General features: G+C 50.1%; 6 protein-coding genes across 6 annotated transcripts; 2 read left to right on the top strand and 4 right to left on the bottom strand.

Annotated features, from left to right (window-relative positions):
• Positions 1 to 275: 275 nt before the first annotated feature.
• N7481_009134 (ATP phosphoribosyltransferase) lies at positions 276 to 1,422 on the bottom strand (the record flags this gene model as incomplete). Its single annotated transcript, XM_057268353.1, has 4 exons — positions 276 to 649; positions 739 to 1,230; positions 1,275 to 1,351; positions 1,406 to 1,422. 4 exons carry the CDS (start codon positions 1,420 to 1,422, stop codon positions 276 to 278), a joined length of 960 nt encoding a protein of 319 aa, XP_057119030.1.
• Positions 1,423 to 2,106: 684 nt separating this feature from the next.
• On the top strand, positions 2,107 to 2,710 carry N7481_009133 (40S ribosomal protein eS28; the record flags this gene model as incomplete). Its single annotated transcript, XM_057268352.1, has 3 exons — positions 2,107 to 2,167; positions 2,333 to 2,416; positions 2,649 to 2,710. 3 exons carry the CDS (start codon positions 2,107 to 2,109, stop codon positions 2,708 to 2,710), a joined length of 207 nt encoding a protein of 68 aa, XP_057119029.1.
• A 979-nt stretch (positions 2,711 to 3,689) lies between these two features.
• Positions 3,690 to 4,520, top strand: N7481_009132 (uncharacterized protein; the record flags this gene model as incomplete). Its single annotated transcript, XM_057268351.1, has 3 exons — positions 3,690 to 3,707; positions 3,869 to 4,116; positions 4,175 to 4,520. The coding sequence occupies 3 exons, from the start codon at positions 3,690 to 3,692 to the stop codon at positions 4,518 to 4,520; spliced, it is 612 nt and encodes a 203-aa protein (XP_057119028.1).
• Positions 4,521 to 4,834: 314 nt separating this feature from the next.
• Positions 4,835 to 7,836, bottom strand: N7481_009131 (tetratricopeptide repeat protein; the record flags this gene model as incomplete). The annotated part of the gene is made up of 3 exons (XM_057268350.1): positions 4,835 to 7,487; positions 7,541 to 7,691; positions 7,755 to 7,836. The coding sequence occupies 3 exons, from the start codon at positions 7,834 to 7,836 to the stop codon at positions 4,835 to 4,837; spliced, it is 2,886 nt and encodes a 961-aa protein (XP_057119027.1).
• Positions 7,837 to 8,326: 490 nt separating this feature from the next.
• On the bottom strand, positions 8,327 to 11,914 carry msh3 (mismatch repair protein MSH3; the record flags this gene model as incomplete). The annotated part of the gene is made up of 3 exons (XM_057268349.1): positions 8,327 to 9,814; positions 9,874 to 10,967; positions 11,038 to 11,914. 3 exons carry the CDS (start codon positions 11,912 to 11,914, stop codon positions 8,327 to 8,329), a joined length of 3,459 nt encoding a protein of 1,152 aa, XP_057119026.1.
• Positions 11,915 to 12,524: 610 nt separating this feature from the next.
• N7481_009129 (uncharacterized protein) lies at positions 12,525 to 14,117 on the bottom strand (the record flags this gene model as incomplete). Its single annotated transcript, XM_057268348.1, has 1 exon — positions 12,525 to 14,117. The coding sequence occupies one exon, from the start codon at positions 14,115 to 14,117 to the stop codon at positions 12,525 to 12,527; it is 1,593 nt and encodes a 530-aa protein (XP_057119025.1).
• Positions 14,118 to 14,513: the final 396 nt, after the last annotated feature.

Genomic DNA, 14,513 nt, shown 5'->3' with positions numbered 1-14,513 from the left:
GCGTCTATGTACGATGTTCATTTTGATTTCCCAGCATCTAGCAAAAAATAAAACCTGAATCATGAAACAAACAAAAACTCAAAACGGCCGGAACACAAATCATTATCCAAGGAAAAGGAAAAGGACGAATACAAAATGGAAAACGCCCGAAATAAAAAGAGGGTCTGGCTTCACAGACCAAGCAAACAAAATCATCACTATTCATCCTCTACTGCCATCGATACTGCCATCGATACTGATGTACTATCATGGCATACTAACCCAGAGAAGAACCCCTAATCCGTCCGGGAGTTCGCGATATTCAAAACAAGAATATCCGTGGCACCGACCTTAATCAAGTCATCCATAACGGTAGCAATGCGCTTCTTCTCCACCATCGAAGAGACGGCCACCCACTCCGGCTCCTCAAGAGCAGTGATCGTGGGGGCGCGCTTGCCGGGGGTAATCTTGGTAGCAACGGGCAGCTCAGTGCGGGGGATATTGTATTGGCACAGAACAAAACGCTGAGCGGTAATAACACCACGGATACGCGCGGCGAGCAAGTTGAGGAGATCTGACTTGGAGTTGCGGGACTTGACGAGGACGGCGGTGCTCTCGACGACGGTATCGATGGCCTTGAGGCCAGCAGCCTTCATTGTTTCGCCGGATTCTGCGGGAGGATATTAGTCAATCGCAATCTCCATAAGATTCAGAACTATTGCAGCTCGGGATCGGGGGTAGGATTAAGGTTCAACGTACCAACAAGATCGACAATACCATCCGCAACGCCCAGCGCGCAAGCAGCCTCAACACTACCGCCAACATACTTGATCTTGGTCTGCAGCTTGGAGCCAGGCGCAACACCTTCCAGCTTAGAGAAGAATGCGTCGGACAGCGCGGTGAAGCTGGTCACGACGTTGCGACCAACCAGCTGGGAAGCATCGGTGATGTTCCCCTTCTCCGGGACTTGGACCTGGAGCTTGCAGCCACCGAAGCCGAGGTCGAGGATCTCCTCAACACCGGAAACCTCGCCAGCGGGCAGGGTAGCATCGTGTTCAGCGACCTGGTCGCGGCCGGTGATACCGATGTCAACGCGACCCTCGCCGACGAAGGTGGGGATGTCGGCGGCGGGCAGGAAGATCAAGGCAATGGGAAGGTTCTTGACGAGGGCAATGTCGAGGCGGGTTTCGCGACGGAATTGAACGTCAGAGCCGGCGAGGAGATCGAGGGTTGCTTGTTGGAGACGGCCCTCTAGAGAGTGTGTTAGTAATTGGATTCGTTGGTTGGTGAATGACCGCCCCGATAGGAGAGCAGTGTTGGAATTGGGCACGACTTGCTCTTTGGCACGGCGAAGAGGAGTCTTCCTTCGAGGCTGAATGAGGTGTTAGTGGTGGAATGGTATAGCTTCTTTGTTGGAGTGACTCACTGGTTGACGAGATCCATTGTAGCGGGGGTGCGGGGTGGGAATTGGTCGTGAAAATTGAGGAGGGGAGGGGAATGAAGGTGGAGGGAAAGAGACAAGAGATTGTTAATCAGTCAATTGCGCGACAGGAGTAAAGGGCGTGCAATTGAGAATTGAATGGTGAAGTGAAGAGGGAAGCTTGATGCGGCAGAAATTGGAGGGGCAGCCGATGCCGGCCGGTGTACCGCAGTAGAAGGCAGAGGCGGAGCCAGTGACAGCAGTGGACGACACACGTGTAGATAAGAGGGGGGAGGGTAGAAAGTGAGTAAAGCAAGTAAAGTGAATACAATTGAACTCTTTCAAGTGAATTGAAATGAATATACTCCAATTTTATCCTACTAAGGAACTATTGAAATTCAATTTCTACCAAAGTTCTACTGCGTAGACCCTAGTTCTGCCTGACAGGTAAGGCGGTAAGGCAGTTAGGCAATCAGGTGTCAACCCCACCACGTGAGTCAGCAATTTTGAGTCATGTGACTCTCAATTCCTGAGTCAGCATAGCTGACTCACCTTGCTGACTCACTTTATGCCTGCCGGGTCAGGTGTCGACAGCCCTGAGCCCTCGCGTAATTTGGAACCCACACAAGGCAAAATCATCTTCAACCACCAACTTCCGTCTACCCCGAAACTACCAACCTCGTTCGAGCTCACCTATCCTCTCCAAAATGGATTCCGCAAAGCAGCCCGTCAAGCTCGTCAAGGTGACCCGTGTCCTCGGCCGCACCGGTACGTCTATCCTCCAGCTCTCAGCACCGCAAATTTATCCCACAAATTCGAATTCGACCTCCGCCGGGCCATTGCCCTCCAACGATCGCCGATGGCCCGGATAATACTCGAATTTGGAATCGCGACTCTTCAAACGGCAGTAAAGGCTAACTTTTGTTCGATCAGGCTCCCGTGGTGGTGTCACCCAGGTCCGCGTCGAGTTCATGGACGACACTTCCCGTTCCATCATCCGTAACGTCAAGGGCCCAGGTATGCGATTCGATAAACCCGGTGCGATGCAGTGTCCAGAATTTCCAAACCGTCCAAGAAGAAGAGGAGGAATCACAAATCACCAAGGAAAAACAAACGACACCAATGTCACATTTGAGCGGCGGACCAGCAAATCATGAAATGCGGAATTCTGGATATGGAAATTTTGGACACCCGCATCCCACCAACATCCCACCATCCACCACACACAACCCCGCTAACCCACCAACAGTCAAGGTTGACGACATCCTGTGCCTGCTCGAGTCCGAGCGTGAGGCCCGCCGTCTCCGTTAAAAATCCCCACCAATTCACTCGCGCCATGTCTTTCGTCTCTCTTCGTCTCTCACATATCCCTCTCGTCCGGTTTCATTGATCGTTCTTCGGCCAAAACTGTGTCCCACGCTTTTTCTTTCTTGCCGTATCTCTGACTCCCCGACCCCCTCCACCTCAACCGCCGCGCCGCCCATTTGCACTCGCCTCTTTGTCGTCTCGAAACCGTCCTTCTCCGACTTTTGATGCTCCATCGGGCGTGGTGTTAAATTCTGGGTGGATGGACTTTATGAAATAGGAAAGGGGCTTTCACCCCCCCCTACTCCGTTTTCAGAAAAGTTCCTGAAGTCGATCTGGGCTCCGTACGGGAGAGAGAGATGGAGAGAAAACGAGCAGATTCAATTTTAAAAAAAAGACCCTGTTGATATGAGAAATGAAATGAGGTTGCGCGATCGCTGGTTTGTGGAATTGTGGGATTGGTTAGGTCTGGTCTGGTCTGGTCTTGGTGTTTTAATACATTTATGCGTCCAATTTGGCGTGTGTGCATGGGCTCAATGCGACAAACGAGGTTGTGATGTGCATTTCTTCTTTTCTTCGCTTCGAGCGATTCGAACCTAGAAAGAAGCCGAGGCTCGAACCAGGTCTGGCCGACAAAAAGAACAATGGAATCCAAAAAAATTTGAAAATCCGGTTCTACCATGTCGAAATGGTAATCCGTAGCACCTGGCGAGTACTCGGTGTAGATTCCACCCACTTGGCGTAGATAATGTGCTTCAACTGATACTCCAAGTTGATACTTGCAAGTGCCCGATGTTGATGTTACATTCGTCGAATAACCTTTCGGGTTAGTCATGACCAGCACTTCGTATAAAACCTTGACTTAACGACTAGGATACTTCACCCTGGGCATCAGGAAAGCAAAGGAACACAAGGGCCTTCAAACAATCTACTTCTAGTATCCTACTACCCATCTTCCAAGGTCAATTTAAGCTCATCCGACACAATGGATAAAGATCAACCGGTATGTGCTAGCAGCCCGACACAGCCAGGCCAACTACTACGAACCGAGGGATATCCAGTATTCAATCGTACCCGGTCAGATATCGTCGAGCCATGACTCAACCTTGGAAGAACCTTAAAATAATCACACCAGATCTTAAGAATATACTAATAACTACACAGAAGAAGATTGTCACCGCAGAGGAATACCAAGAAGCGCGGAAGCACCTCCTCAACCAAGAAAAAGCATCAACCCACCTTCTCCAAAAGCTCGCCGAAACCCGACGCAACCTGCCCATGGTCCGAATCACCAATCCCTCCAGATTTAAATTCGATACACCCAGCGGCGAAAAGACACTCCTCGACCTCTTCGAAAACCGCAAGCAACTGATCATCTACCACTTCATGCTTGCCCCGCACGAGAAAGCCGGGTGTGTGGGCTGTTCTCTATGTATGGATCATATCCCCCCCGCTAGGCCATTTGCATAGTCGGGATACATCCTTTGCGGCCGTGGCGACTGCGCCTATCAATGAAATCACTGCGTTTGGCGAGCGGATGGGGTGGGATTTTCCGTTTTATAGCTCTGCCAAGACTCATCGGGCTTGGGAAGAGGCTGAGCGTGATGGTGAGGTGATTACTTGGAAGCCTGGAAATGGGTATTTTGGTCTTTCTTCGTTTTTGAGAGAGGGAGATGAGGTCTTTCATACTTATGAGACTTCGTCGAGAGGGTTGGAGATTATTCTTTCGACTTATCATCTTCTTGATATGACTGCCTTGGGAAGGCAGGAGGTGGGGAATGGGATGGGGAACTTTCGGCGAAATGATGAGTATTGAGGATGCGGAGGGGAGTTTCCATGTTAATTGAATTCAGTATTGTTATATACTTGGGGGAAAAGCAGGGATATTTAGTACACAAAGAATGACTACAACTGCATTTTGAATGGTACAAATGCGCAATCAATTGAAGCACGGAATCATCCATCTGATTTCCAGTATAGTACCATTGGCGGTGCGAGCCTATACAATCGCGTCCATTCTTCCACCGAACTGAATACCAGCGTTGAATGGCCGCATCGCGCTATTTTTCGCAGCTCCAAGCCAACCAGGGAAGAGATTGCGTGAAAGATTTTCTCGAAATTTTCGACCTCTCAGGGCTCACTAAACATGCTAGAAACTGTTTTATTCGCAGCTTCAGATCGTAGTGTGGTGATTGTATTCACCATTTTCATCGCATCATCAGTTCGACCTATTGATTTCCATGTTTCTGCCAGATCTTCCATAGCAGCTAATGTGTCTTGATGATGCTCTCCAAGGGTTTCTTTTCGTAGGTCAAAGACCCTCATCTGTAGCGGCAAGACCTCACGCCACCTCTCTTGTTCCTTGTAATTTGTTACCAACCTTTCAACATGATGCATTGTAATGGAATCGTTCTCGCCATATTGTTCCGTTGCTACTTCTACGAGCCTGGCTAGAAGCGGCTCTGCTTCTTTGAACCTCCTTTGGATTTGGTAGATAGTCACCAGGGTGCTGAATGTAAGCATTTGCGAGAATCTGTCTTCTTCAGGCTCTTCAATTTGATGGCTGTCACCTCGAACGTTCTTTTCCAGTGCCAGTTGTGCGTTTCTCAATACCGACTCAGCCTCATCGAATCGAGAAAGCAAGCAATAGGCGTGCCCTAGTCGTGATGATAATTTAATGGTCGCTGAGTGCTGTCCTCCAATCAGTCTTTCGCATATCTCGATGGTTTTCTCCAGTATCGGTACAGCATCTTGTAATCGACCTTGTGAGTGGAAGAACTCAGCCAACTCGGCTGAAGACTCTAGCGCATCTTCGTGTCCGACCCCTAAAATGTCAAGGTAACCGGTATTGGCTTGGAGGTAAAGCTTCACGGCCTCCGCAATATGTCCTTGTTTGTTGTATGTCCTCGCCAGAGCTTGGCGCACCTCATGCGTGCGGATATTTTCTTTCCCAAAAAGTGCCTCGCAAGAATTCAGCGCCTGTTCTTGCAGCGCCGCAGCCTCTTTATATTGCCCTTGAACAAAATACAAATGCGCCAGTACAGCCATTAGGCCCAAGGTGGCAGGGTCCTGTTCTCCAAATTCTTTCACCGATTCCTTCATCGCTCGTAATGCTAACTCCTCGCTTTCGCGGTAACGACCTTGTCGGAAGTAAATCTTTGCGAGACCATGCATGCAGATAAAGCTGTCATGTCCGCTTGCCCACGCTTTGCTTGATGTTCTCTCTACCGCTTCCTTCAGTAGTGCCTCAGCTTTCAACAGTCGGCCTGTAAAATGATAAAGAGTCCCAAGTGAGTACATGATATTGACCTTGGTATCTTCCTTGCACGAAATTTCGCTATCTGCTAGCGCAGTCTCTAGAATACTCTGGGCATCTTTATATTGAGCCCCTGTGATCAGTGCATTTCCCATCGTAGCTGAGCTCCGAAGGGTAGTGTCATGTTGGAAGCCAAAAATGCTCTTCCTTGCCTCTAATGCTTTAGAGGCCATTCTAATACCATCTTGATGGTTCGAATTTTCTATGGCATAAGCTGCTCCTCGATTCATCAAGCAAGCCCACAATTCCAAATATTCCAGCGAGTCTGGGCGGTGATCGAGTGCGGACTTGACATGAGGGAAAAGCTCCTGGTGCTTTTTCCATTCAGCATAGGCAATTCCCGGGGAACCAAACTCATAGCTGATATTTTCAATAAACTGATTTCGCCATCGGGAAATTTGGCTATGGTCCTCAAGCCATAACCGTGTCGCAAGTTGCACTAGCGAATGCATTTGAAAGGTATGTGCATCTTCAGTTGAGGATATGAAGGAGAAATCCTTCAATATGACGATATCCTCTCCAAGCTCATAATCTGCGTCGGATTTTACATCGCTATCCGTCGAATCTCGTCGCCTCTTTCTGCAACTCGTCTTTTTAACCCTTTCTGCGTGAGAAGAAATGCGAAGAGCACTCTCCACAATGCCCTGACGATCGAAAAAACTCATGAGAGAGAGAAGATCTGCGGCAGAGGCTCTGGTTCGCCGAACGTGTTGGAAAGATATTTGCCAGGTAATTAGTATTGAATTCGAGGCCTGTTCGTCGCGTTGAAGACCTTTCCCTTCATGCTTGAGAAGCCTTGTTTTCTTGCAATCATTTTTCCGGAATTCATACAGGTACTGTAGGACTGAACAACGGGGTGCTCGTCTCTTAATATATGCCCCGGCTTGAGTAATTGCCAAAGGCATAAACTCAAGTGCCTTGCATAGCTCTTCGATACCTTCCTGGCTGAATTGATTTCCTAGACTGGCCCGCATGAGAGATGATGCCTGTGAGCTGTTCATCAAATCAACGGTAACGATGCTATCATCCCTGACCAATCTCGAAGCCACACTCGCACTCCGAGTAGTGATCAAAATACTACCGTGTGGGACGCGAGGTATAAATTGTAAAAGAGTTTCGCCTGAGACTCCCGCACGGTTGAAGCCATCAAACTGAGAACCCAAATTTGCCTCAGGGGACAGCGGGTTTTGAGAGCTGAAAACCAGAGGCTCGCGAAGATGACTATCATCGTCGACATTATCCAGAATAAGAACCCAGGGTCCGTGCTTTTCATCGCAGAGCCAGTTAAACACAAGTCGAAATATGTTAACACCGGGGCTCTGGCACCCTGGTATCTTGACCCTGTCGGCGAGCCTCTGAAATCCTTGTTCAACCCGTGCTGCATTACTAGCATGGATCCAAAATACCCATGTCTGAGGAGAGGAGTCGCGTAATCGGTATGAACATTCAATCGCTAACTGTGATTTTCTTTCGGAAAGTCAGTGGTGCAATCAGGTGAGCTTCGCTTTGATATCACGAACCCAATACCCCCCAAACCGACAAGAGCCACTCTCGCACCCGGTGGAGAGAGCTTCTCTTGAATATCAACAAGCAAGGTTCCACGCTCAACGAAGTCTGGATCTCGAGGGAATGGAACCGTAGATAGTGGGTTTGGACTTGGTTCTGGCTGTTCTGTGGTAGAAAACGGTCATCAGCTCAGCCCCGCAACAGCCATTCCAATCTGATACTGCGAACCAGCGGCATGGTAGTGGACTGAGCCACTATTGATCCCTAGCTGAAGGCTCGCATTCCCGCTCCCGAATGATATGTTTGACATAATGGAGACCGCATAAGCTAGGCGAGGTGGGAAAAGAGGTTCAGAGAGCGTTCATCAGCCGCACTTCGCATTTGGCCCCTCGAGCGATGGTCTGGGCGTGGCGCGGCAATCTATTTGGCATAGCGTATGTATTATACAGGGGTCCTACATAATTTAGTAGACAACATGAGTGCCTCAAGCCTAAGGCTGACAAGAGATGTTCGTCGCCTCAAGTGTTTATCGTACCCCTACTAACCTCAAGCTGCCCAGGGATATGTGGCCTTAGGGCCTTGCATCTACTGAATGCCGCTCAAAGCGATTACTAGTAGTAGTGCCTAGTGATAAGTTTGGTATAATTTTATTTTGCTATCCAAACTCCACGAAAGCCTCAAAAAACTAGTCATAGTAATGAACTACTCAATGCTGCTTATTTTCGCATAAAAAGACACCAGGAAACACCCATGCCCGAAATAATGTACAACGGTAAGATAAATGCAAGGCGAACACAAGGCTAAACAAGCTCAACACTCGCCATCAATCGGTCAAGTAAATCATCATTAACACCATCCCCATCACCCTCGTCCACAATCTTTCCAACAGCCCCAACCAACCCAGCAACCCTTTTCCTCCGAATCGTCTCCTCAAGCTCCGAACTCTTCCCCCTCGCCACATCCAACACAGAAGCCGGCAAATTCGCCAACCGAGCCACATTCAACCCATAACTGCGATGCGCCACGCCCTCAGAAACCTCATATAAGAACGTAATCTCCTCATCGCCCTCAACGCCAGACTCTGTAAACCGCATATGCACATTCCGCAACTCTTTATCCGGGAACGACTGAGCCATCCGCGAGAGGTGCTGATAATGCGTGATGAACAGTGTCAACGAGCGGATCGAGCGTACCATATAATCCAGTACAGCCTGGGCAATAGCGACACCGTCATGCGTGGATGTTCCGCGACCTAGTTCGTCAAGAATGACCAGCGAGCGCGGCGTAGCTTGCTTGAGAATATCTGCTGTTTCGGATAATTCGACCATGAAGGTTGATTCGCCGGCAAGCATATTATCGAATGCGCCCATACGCGTAAACACCGCGTCTAGGAGGCCTAGTCTTGCCGAGGCGGCGGGTACGTAGGAGCCTATTTGGGCCATTATTGCGATTAGGGCTACCTGGCGCACGTAGCTTGATTTACCGCCCATGTTGGGGCCTGTCACGAGGAGGGCTCGTGTGCCTTCGCTTTCGAGGTTGGTGTCGTTTGGTACGTATGCGTCTGTTAATATGCGTTCGACCATTGGGTGGCGGCCTTGTTCGACGTGCAGGCAGTGTTCGTCTGTGAATTCTGGTTTGGCGTAGCCTGGTTGTTGGGCTATGGCTGCGAGGGAGAGGAGACAGTCCAGTGTGGCGAGAGACTGGACGCAGTCTCGGAATGATTGGTATTGGGTTGCGATGTCGGCGAGGAGGGACTTGAAGGCTTTGTCACAGGCTGCGGCGAGTGCTTCTTTGTGCTGGTCTCGCTGGCGGATCATTTGGATGACTGCTGGCGTGTGGAAACGGGAGACTTTCTTCGTGCCGCTGACTTTGACCCATGATGCTGGGATTTTCCGGATGGCGAGGGAGTTGTTTTCGATTTCGATTAAATATTCGATTCCTGCAACTGTGACATATTCAATTTTCTTTCGGCCTATTTGCTCTTCGGCCACAGCGCGGTGTTCTTGTAGATCGTGCTCGATGCTGGCAATTCCGCATTTTTGATCGCTGATGTCCTCGGTCTCTTCTTCCTCTCGGAAGAAAGCATATTTATCGTCGCTTCGAGCAGCATGCATGTTTATTTTGTCCAAGAAACGAGTGACATCTTCCTGGATAGTAGGTAGGGAGGCAATGGCTTCGCTAATGAGAGTCGAGTCAAAGCCTGTGTCGGCTGGTGACTTGATCTCTGAAAACTCCATTGCGATTGTCTGCATGGTTTGCAGAACAGTGAGAAGCTCAGGTCGAGTACACTGCATTCACTGGGTTAGGACAAACTGCCTTTTGAGAGAGGGACAAGGATACCACTTACCTTCCCATAGTAAATCCGAATCAAGCTCTTCTCCAAGTCACTCTTGATCTTACCCAGTAACCTCGTAACACGCTCCACAGGAACCGCTCGAGCAGGGTTTATCAACTCTTGCACGCCATTTGTGCGTTCCTCCAAGCGTTGTCTATCAAGCAAGGGCCGTCCAACCCAATTTCGAAGAAGTCGCTGCCCGAACCGCGTCTGCGTCCGATCCAGTGTCCAGAACAAACTACCCTTTGCAGAGTGGTCATTCTGATTCTGGTAAATCTCCAGACTAACCAGGGTATTCCCATTCAGCAACATATGCGATCTCGCCGAGAAAGGCTGGAAGTACTTCGTCAGATCAAACACATGTTCCAATCCGTACTCCGTCATATGCTCAATCATCGAAGAAAGACAAATCGTAACATTCTCCGGCAACCCGAGAACATTCTGAAGCAACTTCGCCGCGAGCACATCCTCCTCCTCGCCTGTGGCATTCATCTTCCCAGCATAAAAGCCCGAGACATGACTATGCGCCTCCGCAGCCGCAGTCTTCTTCTTCCCCATCCGTTCCAAGCGCACCGCATCGCCAAAAACATTCATCTTACTCCCAGATAAATGCCGCACAAGCTTCTCACTCGCCTTCGACATCTCGCCCACAATCAAAATCTCACACGGCGCAATGTGCAAAAGCCGCGTCTCAATCTCACTGCGCATAAACCCGTCCTCGAAGTCGTCGTAGATCACATCACCCGTGTTCGGCTGCACTGCGACAATTCCAACCTGCACTCGCTCATCATTGCCCCAGCCCTTCGCATTGTTCTCCGTAATACAGAGCATGTACCCCGTAGCTGGCGATGCACCACCAGCCGCAGGCGCAGGGCCCTGCAACCCCTCCACATCGTCGATATAAGTACCCTTGGTGTAGAGATTGGTCAATTTGCGCACGAACGGTGCATTGCGATTATCGCCTGCAGCCTTGAGCGCGGCCGTCTCGATCTGCCTCACAACGCCAACCTTGTGACCCGCCGTAATGAGCCGCTTAACATGGACATGTAACCTGTGCACGGGAATACTCGCCGAGGCAAAGCGGTCGAGGTGTGCCTCGGATGGATCTAGAATGTGTGTCAGCAATGAACTAGATTTCCCTTGCAGTGTATGTCAAGAATTGGAGATGGGTCGGACACACGCTCATCGAACCGAAATTTCCCCGGTATACAAACGATGCCAAGTTCCTTCGCCGCAACGCGCGCATCGTCTCCGAAAAACCGAAACTTATACCCAACCTCAATGACAAGCACCGTATCCAGGTGTTTGCGCTTGATCTCGATAACTTGTTTCTCCATCGGTGTAAGTTTGCTTCCGCCCTTCTTGCCCGCTTTGCCTTTTGTCGGTGGTGGTGGGGCTGGTTCATCTTCTTCCTCGCCTTCTTCTCCCCTTTCCCTGTGCCGGGTCCATCGCCGACATTGGTAGGAGCGGCCGTTCGCCCAATTCCAATCAAGCAGCCTGCTCCTCCTAGTTTCCGGACGAATTTCTGGTGTAGTTTCTCTTTTTCTTTCCTTCGTTGTACGTCTTCGGGGTCTTCGTCTCTCGGAGGTGCGATAGCTGGTGAGCTTTGGAATTTGAAGATCTCGGTTCGTTGGCTACTAAGCTCAGATGTCTGGCAGGTGGGTGGGAGGGGTTGAATGATGTCTTTCGAAACGGAAATTGCTTCTTCCTGTTTTTCTTCGAGCTCTTTGGTCGGGACATTCAAGTTGGAGGCAGAGGCAGAGGCAGATGCGGAGGTGGAGGCGGAGGTGACTCTAGCACGCTTAGAGGGCCGAACCACAATGTCGTCATCCTCGTCGTCGTCGTCGTCTTCTTCGCGAATGGAGTTCGTTTTTGCCGGTTTCTCCTGTTCCGGCGAAGCTTGTCTCTTCTTAGGCCGTTTTTCCTGGGTCGTGCTGGTCGTTTCGGAGGGTGTTCGTGGAGAGGACTTTCCGCCAAAGAAGCTGGAGATGGTTGCTTGCTTGCGCTTCAGGGACGGCGATGGTGCTGAGGATTGTGAGGAATGGGGCGCCATTGTGCCCGTGAGTCCTGGACCCTGATAGCTAGAAAAATACACCAGGGGTAGTGGGTTTCTTTAAAGCCAAGCTGCAAGGTCAAGATGGAAACCCCAGTTGACTCCGCAATCGCCGAGCTTCGACGCGTTGACGCGTGGAGGCGTTAATTGGTTGCTGACTAAGATGCCCTAACTACGAGTACGGAGTATAGGATAATTATTACTCGAAGTTCGAGCGAATCAATCATACCGCAAAATATTAATACGGAGGCTTAATACGCTACATACAAAGCATAATGCTTGCGCTGTGAAAAGATACACTTAAAAACAAAGTCCCACCCCCATATCCAGTCTTCAGTCTCCAGTCTCCAGTCTCCGAACCCCAAAACTCGAATTTTCTCCCAGGGTTGATAACAATCTCCAATCCCCCCCAACCCTTGACCTAACCATCAATTGATAACCCCGTCAGATACACGCTCATAGAAAGAACAGAAGATAAAAACCAAGAAAAGAAAGGAAAAAGAATGTTGAAGTGCAGCCAGCTCGTGTGTAGTCGTCTTGCTTGGCTCCTCCTGATGCACAACAATTGAGCGTGATCGACAGCCCATTCAACCCCAGCCCCGTATTCCGTCTACTCTGTGCCGCCAGCCAGATACAGCCGGGCAAATTCCTGGTGATCTTCCTCTGAAATGGTCGCTTCCGATGATTGCGCTCGATGCATGTTCCAGCCGGTATCCGCTGCAGAGAAGTCGTCATAGCAGCCGTCTCCAAGGAAACTCATGCCCCCAGTCCTGAAGGTCGGAGCAACCAATGGATTGCACTGGAATGCACATTTTCCATCGTCTTCCTCCTCGTCCTTAACGAAAAAGAATTCAGGTGGGTAGTTGGGCTGATTCAAGCCGGTTCGCTTGCTGAGTGGAGAGTCCCAACCGCCAATATCCATGCATCCGTGTGGGTTGAGAATTGGCTCGATGTTTTCCTTCTCCTGCGTTCCTCGGCCATCACTCTTTCGCCCGGGGTTCTGGTTCTTCGGGGTGTTTCCCCTGTGGTCCAACACGAGCCGTGCTGGAGTCAAAGTGTCCTGTGTCGGATGTTGCTTGGAACGCTGGCGGCCTCGGAAAGCGTCCTTGATGTCGTGGTCGGAGTCTGCGAAGATATGGAAACCGCTCCGCGGTCCCTTTGCACCCTTTGCAAAGGCTTGAACAGACAGCTGGAAGTCCTGATCATCTTCGACGTAAGATGGCCTGATACCTGCCGAGCGCTGTGAACGGCGGCGAGGCGTTTCGACCACCTGAACAGGCTCACGATTCTTTGAGGTGCCGGCGACTCCCTTCTTTCCGCTGCGTTTTCTAATCGGCAGGTTGGGGTCATTCTGGCCAAGAGGTCTTCTCTTCTTGGAGCGAGGCGGACGCTGTTTTGGGATGGGCGTCTCGCCTTTCAGTGGAGTCTGGTTTTCATCCACATCGCCGGAAATGAAACGCTCTTTCAGCAAGTCGCCCTCGGGGGAGAAGATCTGCTCGGTGGGCTCCACAAGAAGTGATGTGATCTCCATGCGTTTGATAACGGTACCGTCTTTCTTCTGGTTACGTCTGCGTCGCATTTGGCCCGTTGCTGAATCGAAGATATCCATTCCGGGCCACAAAATACCCTTCAACCTGGACATTTCATCTGAACGCTGTTTCTCGGCTTCGGTCATGGCGTCTTCATGGCGCTCAAAGTTTGATTCGTCATCTGCGTCGAATAGAAAAGGGTCAAGCTTCTCCTCGTCGAGTGATTTCTTGGACACGCAGTTTCGCTTGGGTCGACCTCTGGCAGTGTTGGGTGTGACCGGAATGATAATAGGGTCCATGAGGCGTGGATCCAGATAGTCTGGTAGTTCAGCGTGAGGCGGAGTGGTGGCGATAGGTTTCTTGACGCGACAAGACCGTTTGACTGGCGGCTGAGAGTAGACTTCGTCATTGTTCGATTGGGACTTCCGCTTGTTCTTTCGTTCGTCTGTGGCGGTTATTCTTTCGGAGAGAAGAGCTGCGAGGTTGTTCTCTTTGAACCAAGCATCGTATTCCTGCAACAGTTGAGTAACGTTCTCATCCTGGTGGCTGCGGACTTGAAGTTTGAAAGTGTTGGAGAGGTGGCCCTTGGAGGAAACATGAGTCAACAAGTGCGAAACATCGCTAAACCGAGGATGCCCAGGACATATGGTGCAGTTCAAATTGGAGGCGTTCATTGGTCCAATTGGAGGGGATTGGATGATCCAATCCAGCATGCAGATGCAAGCGAGACCAAGTCGGGTAACAAGATGTCAAGACTGAATTGAATGAACAAAAGATCAGAAAATGCAGAATAATAGAGAAAGACGCAAGAAGACACGTCGGATGTGAGAAATAACAGAGTTGAGCGGAGGATTTGTTGTGATTTCTCTTGTTGTGGTCAAATGGCAGCCTCGAGTGGTGGTGACGAGGAAGGCACGCAGCAACCCTGGAACGGGGAAGGTGCAGCCCTCAACCTGCAAACTTCCCACAAGGAAGGAGCGCCCCAGCATGTCTATACAACCCTTACCCTTACTAACCAAATTCTATAGAATCAATCAATCAGATTATGGGAATTTTGAGCTTTGAAACTT

Source organism: Penicillium waksmanii (genome assembly GCF_028829765.1).
Source record: "Penicillium waksmanii strain IBT 27052 chromosome Unknown utg000008l:1.0-5622682.0:1.0-5626561.0, whole genome shotgun sequence".
In the NCBI taxonomy this organism is placed as follows: Eukaryota; Fungi; Ascomycota; class Eurotiomycetes; order Eurotiales; family Aspergillaceae; genus Penicillium; species Penicillium waksmanii.
Note: the sequence above shows the minus strand (reverse complement) of the source record. Positions and strands in the feature narration are given on the sequence as shown.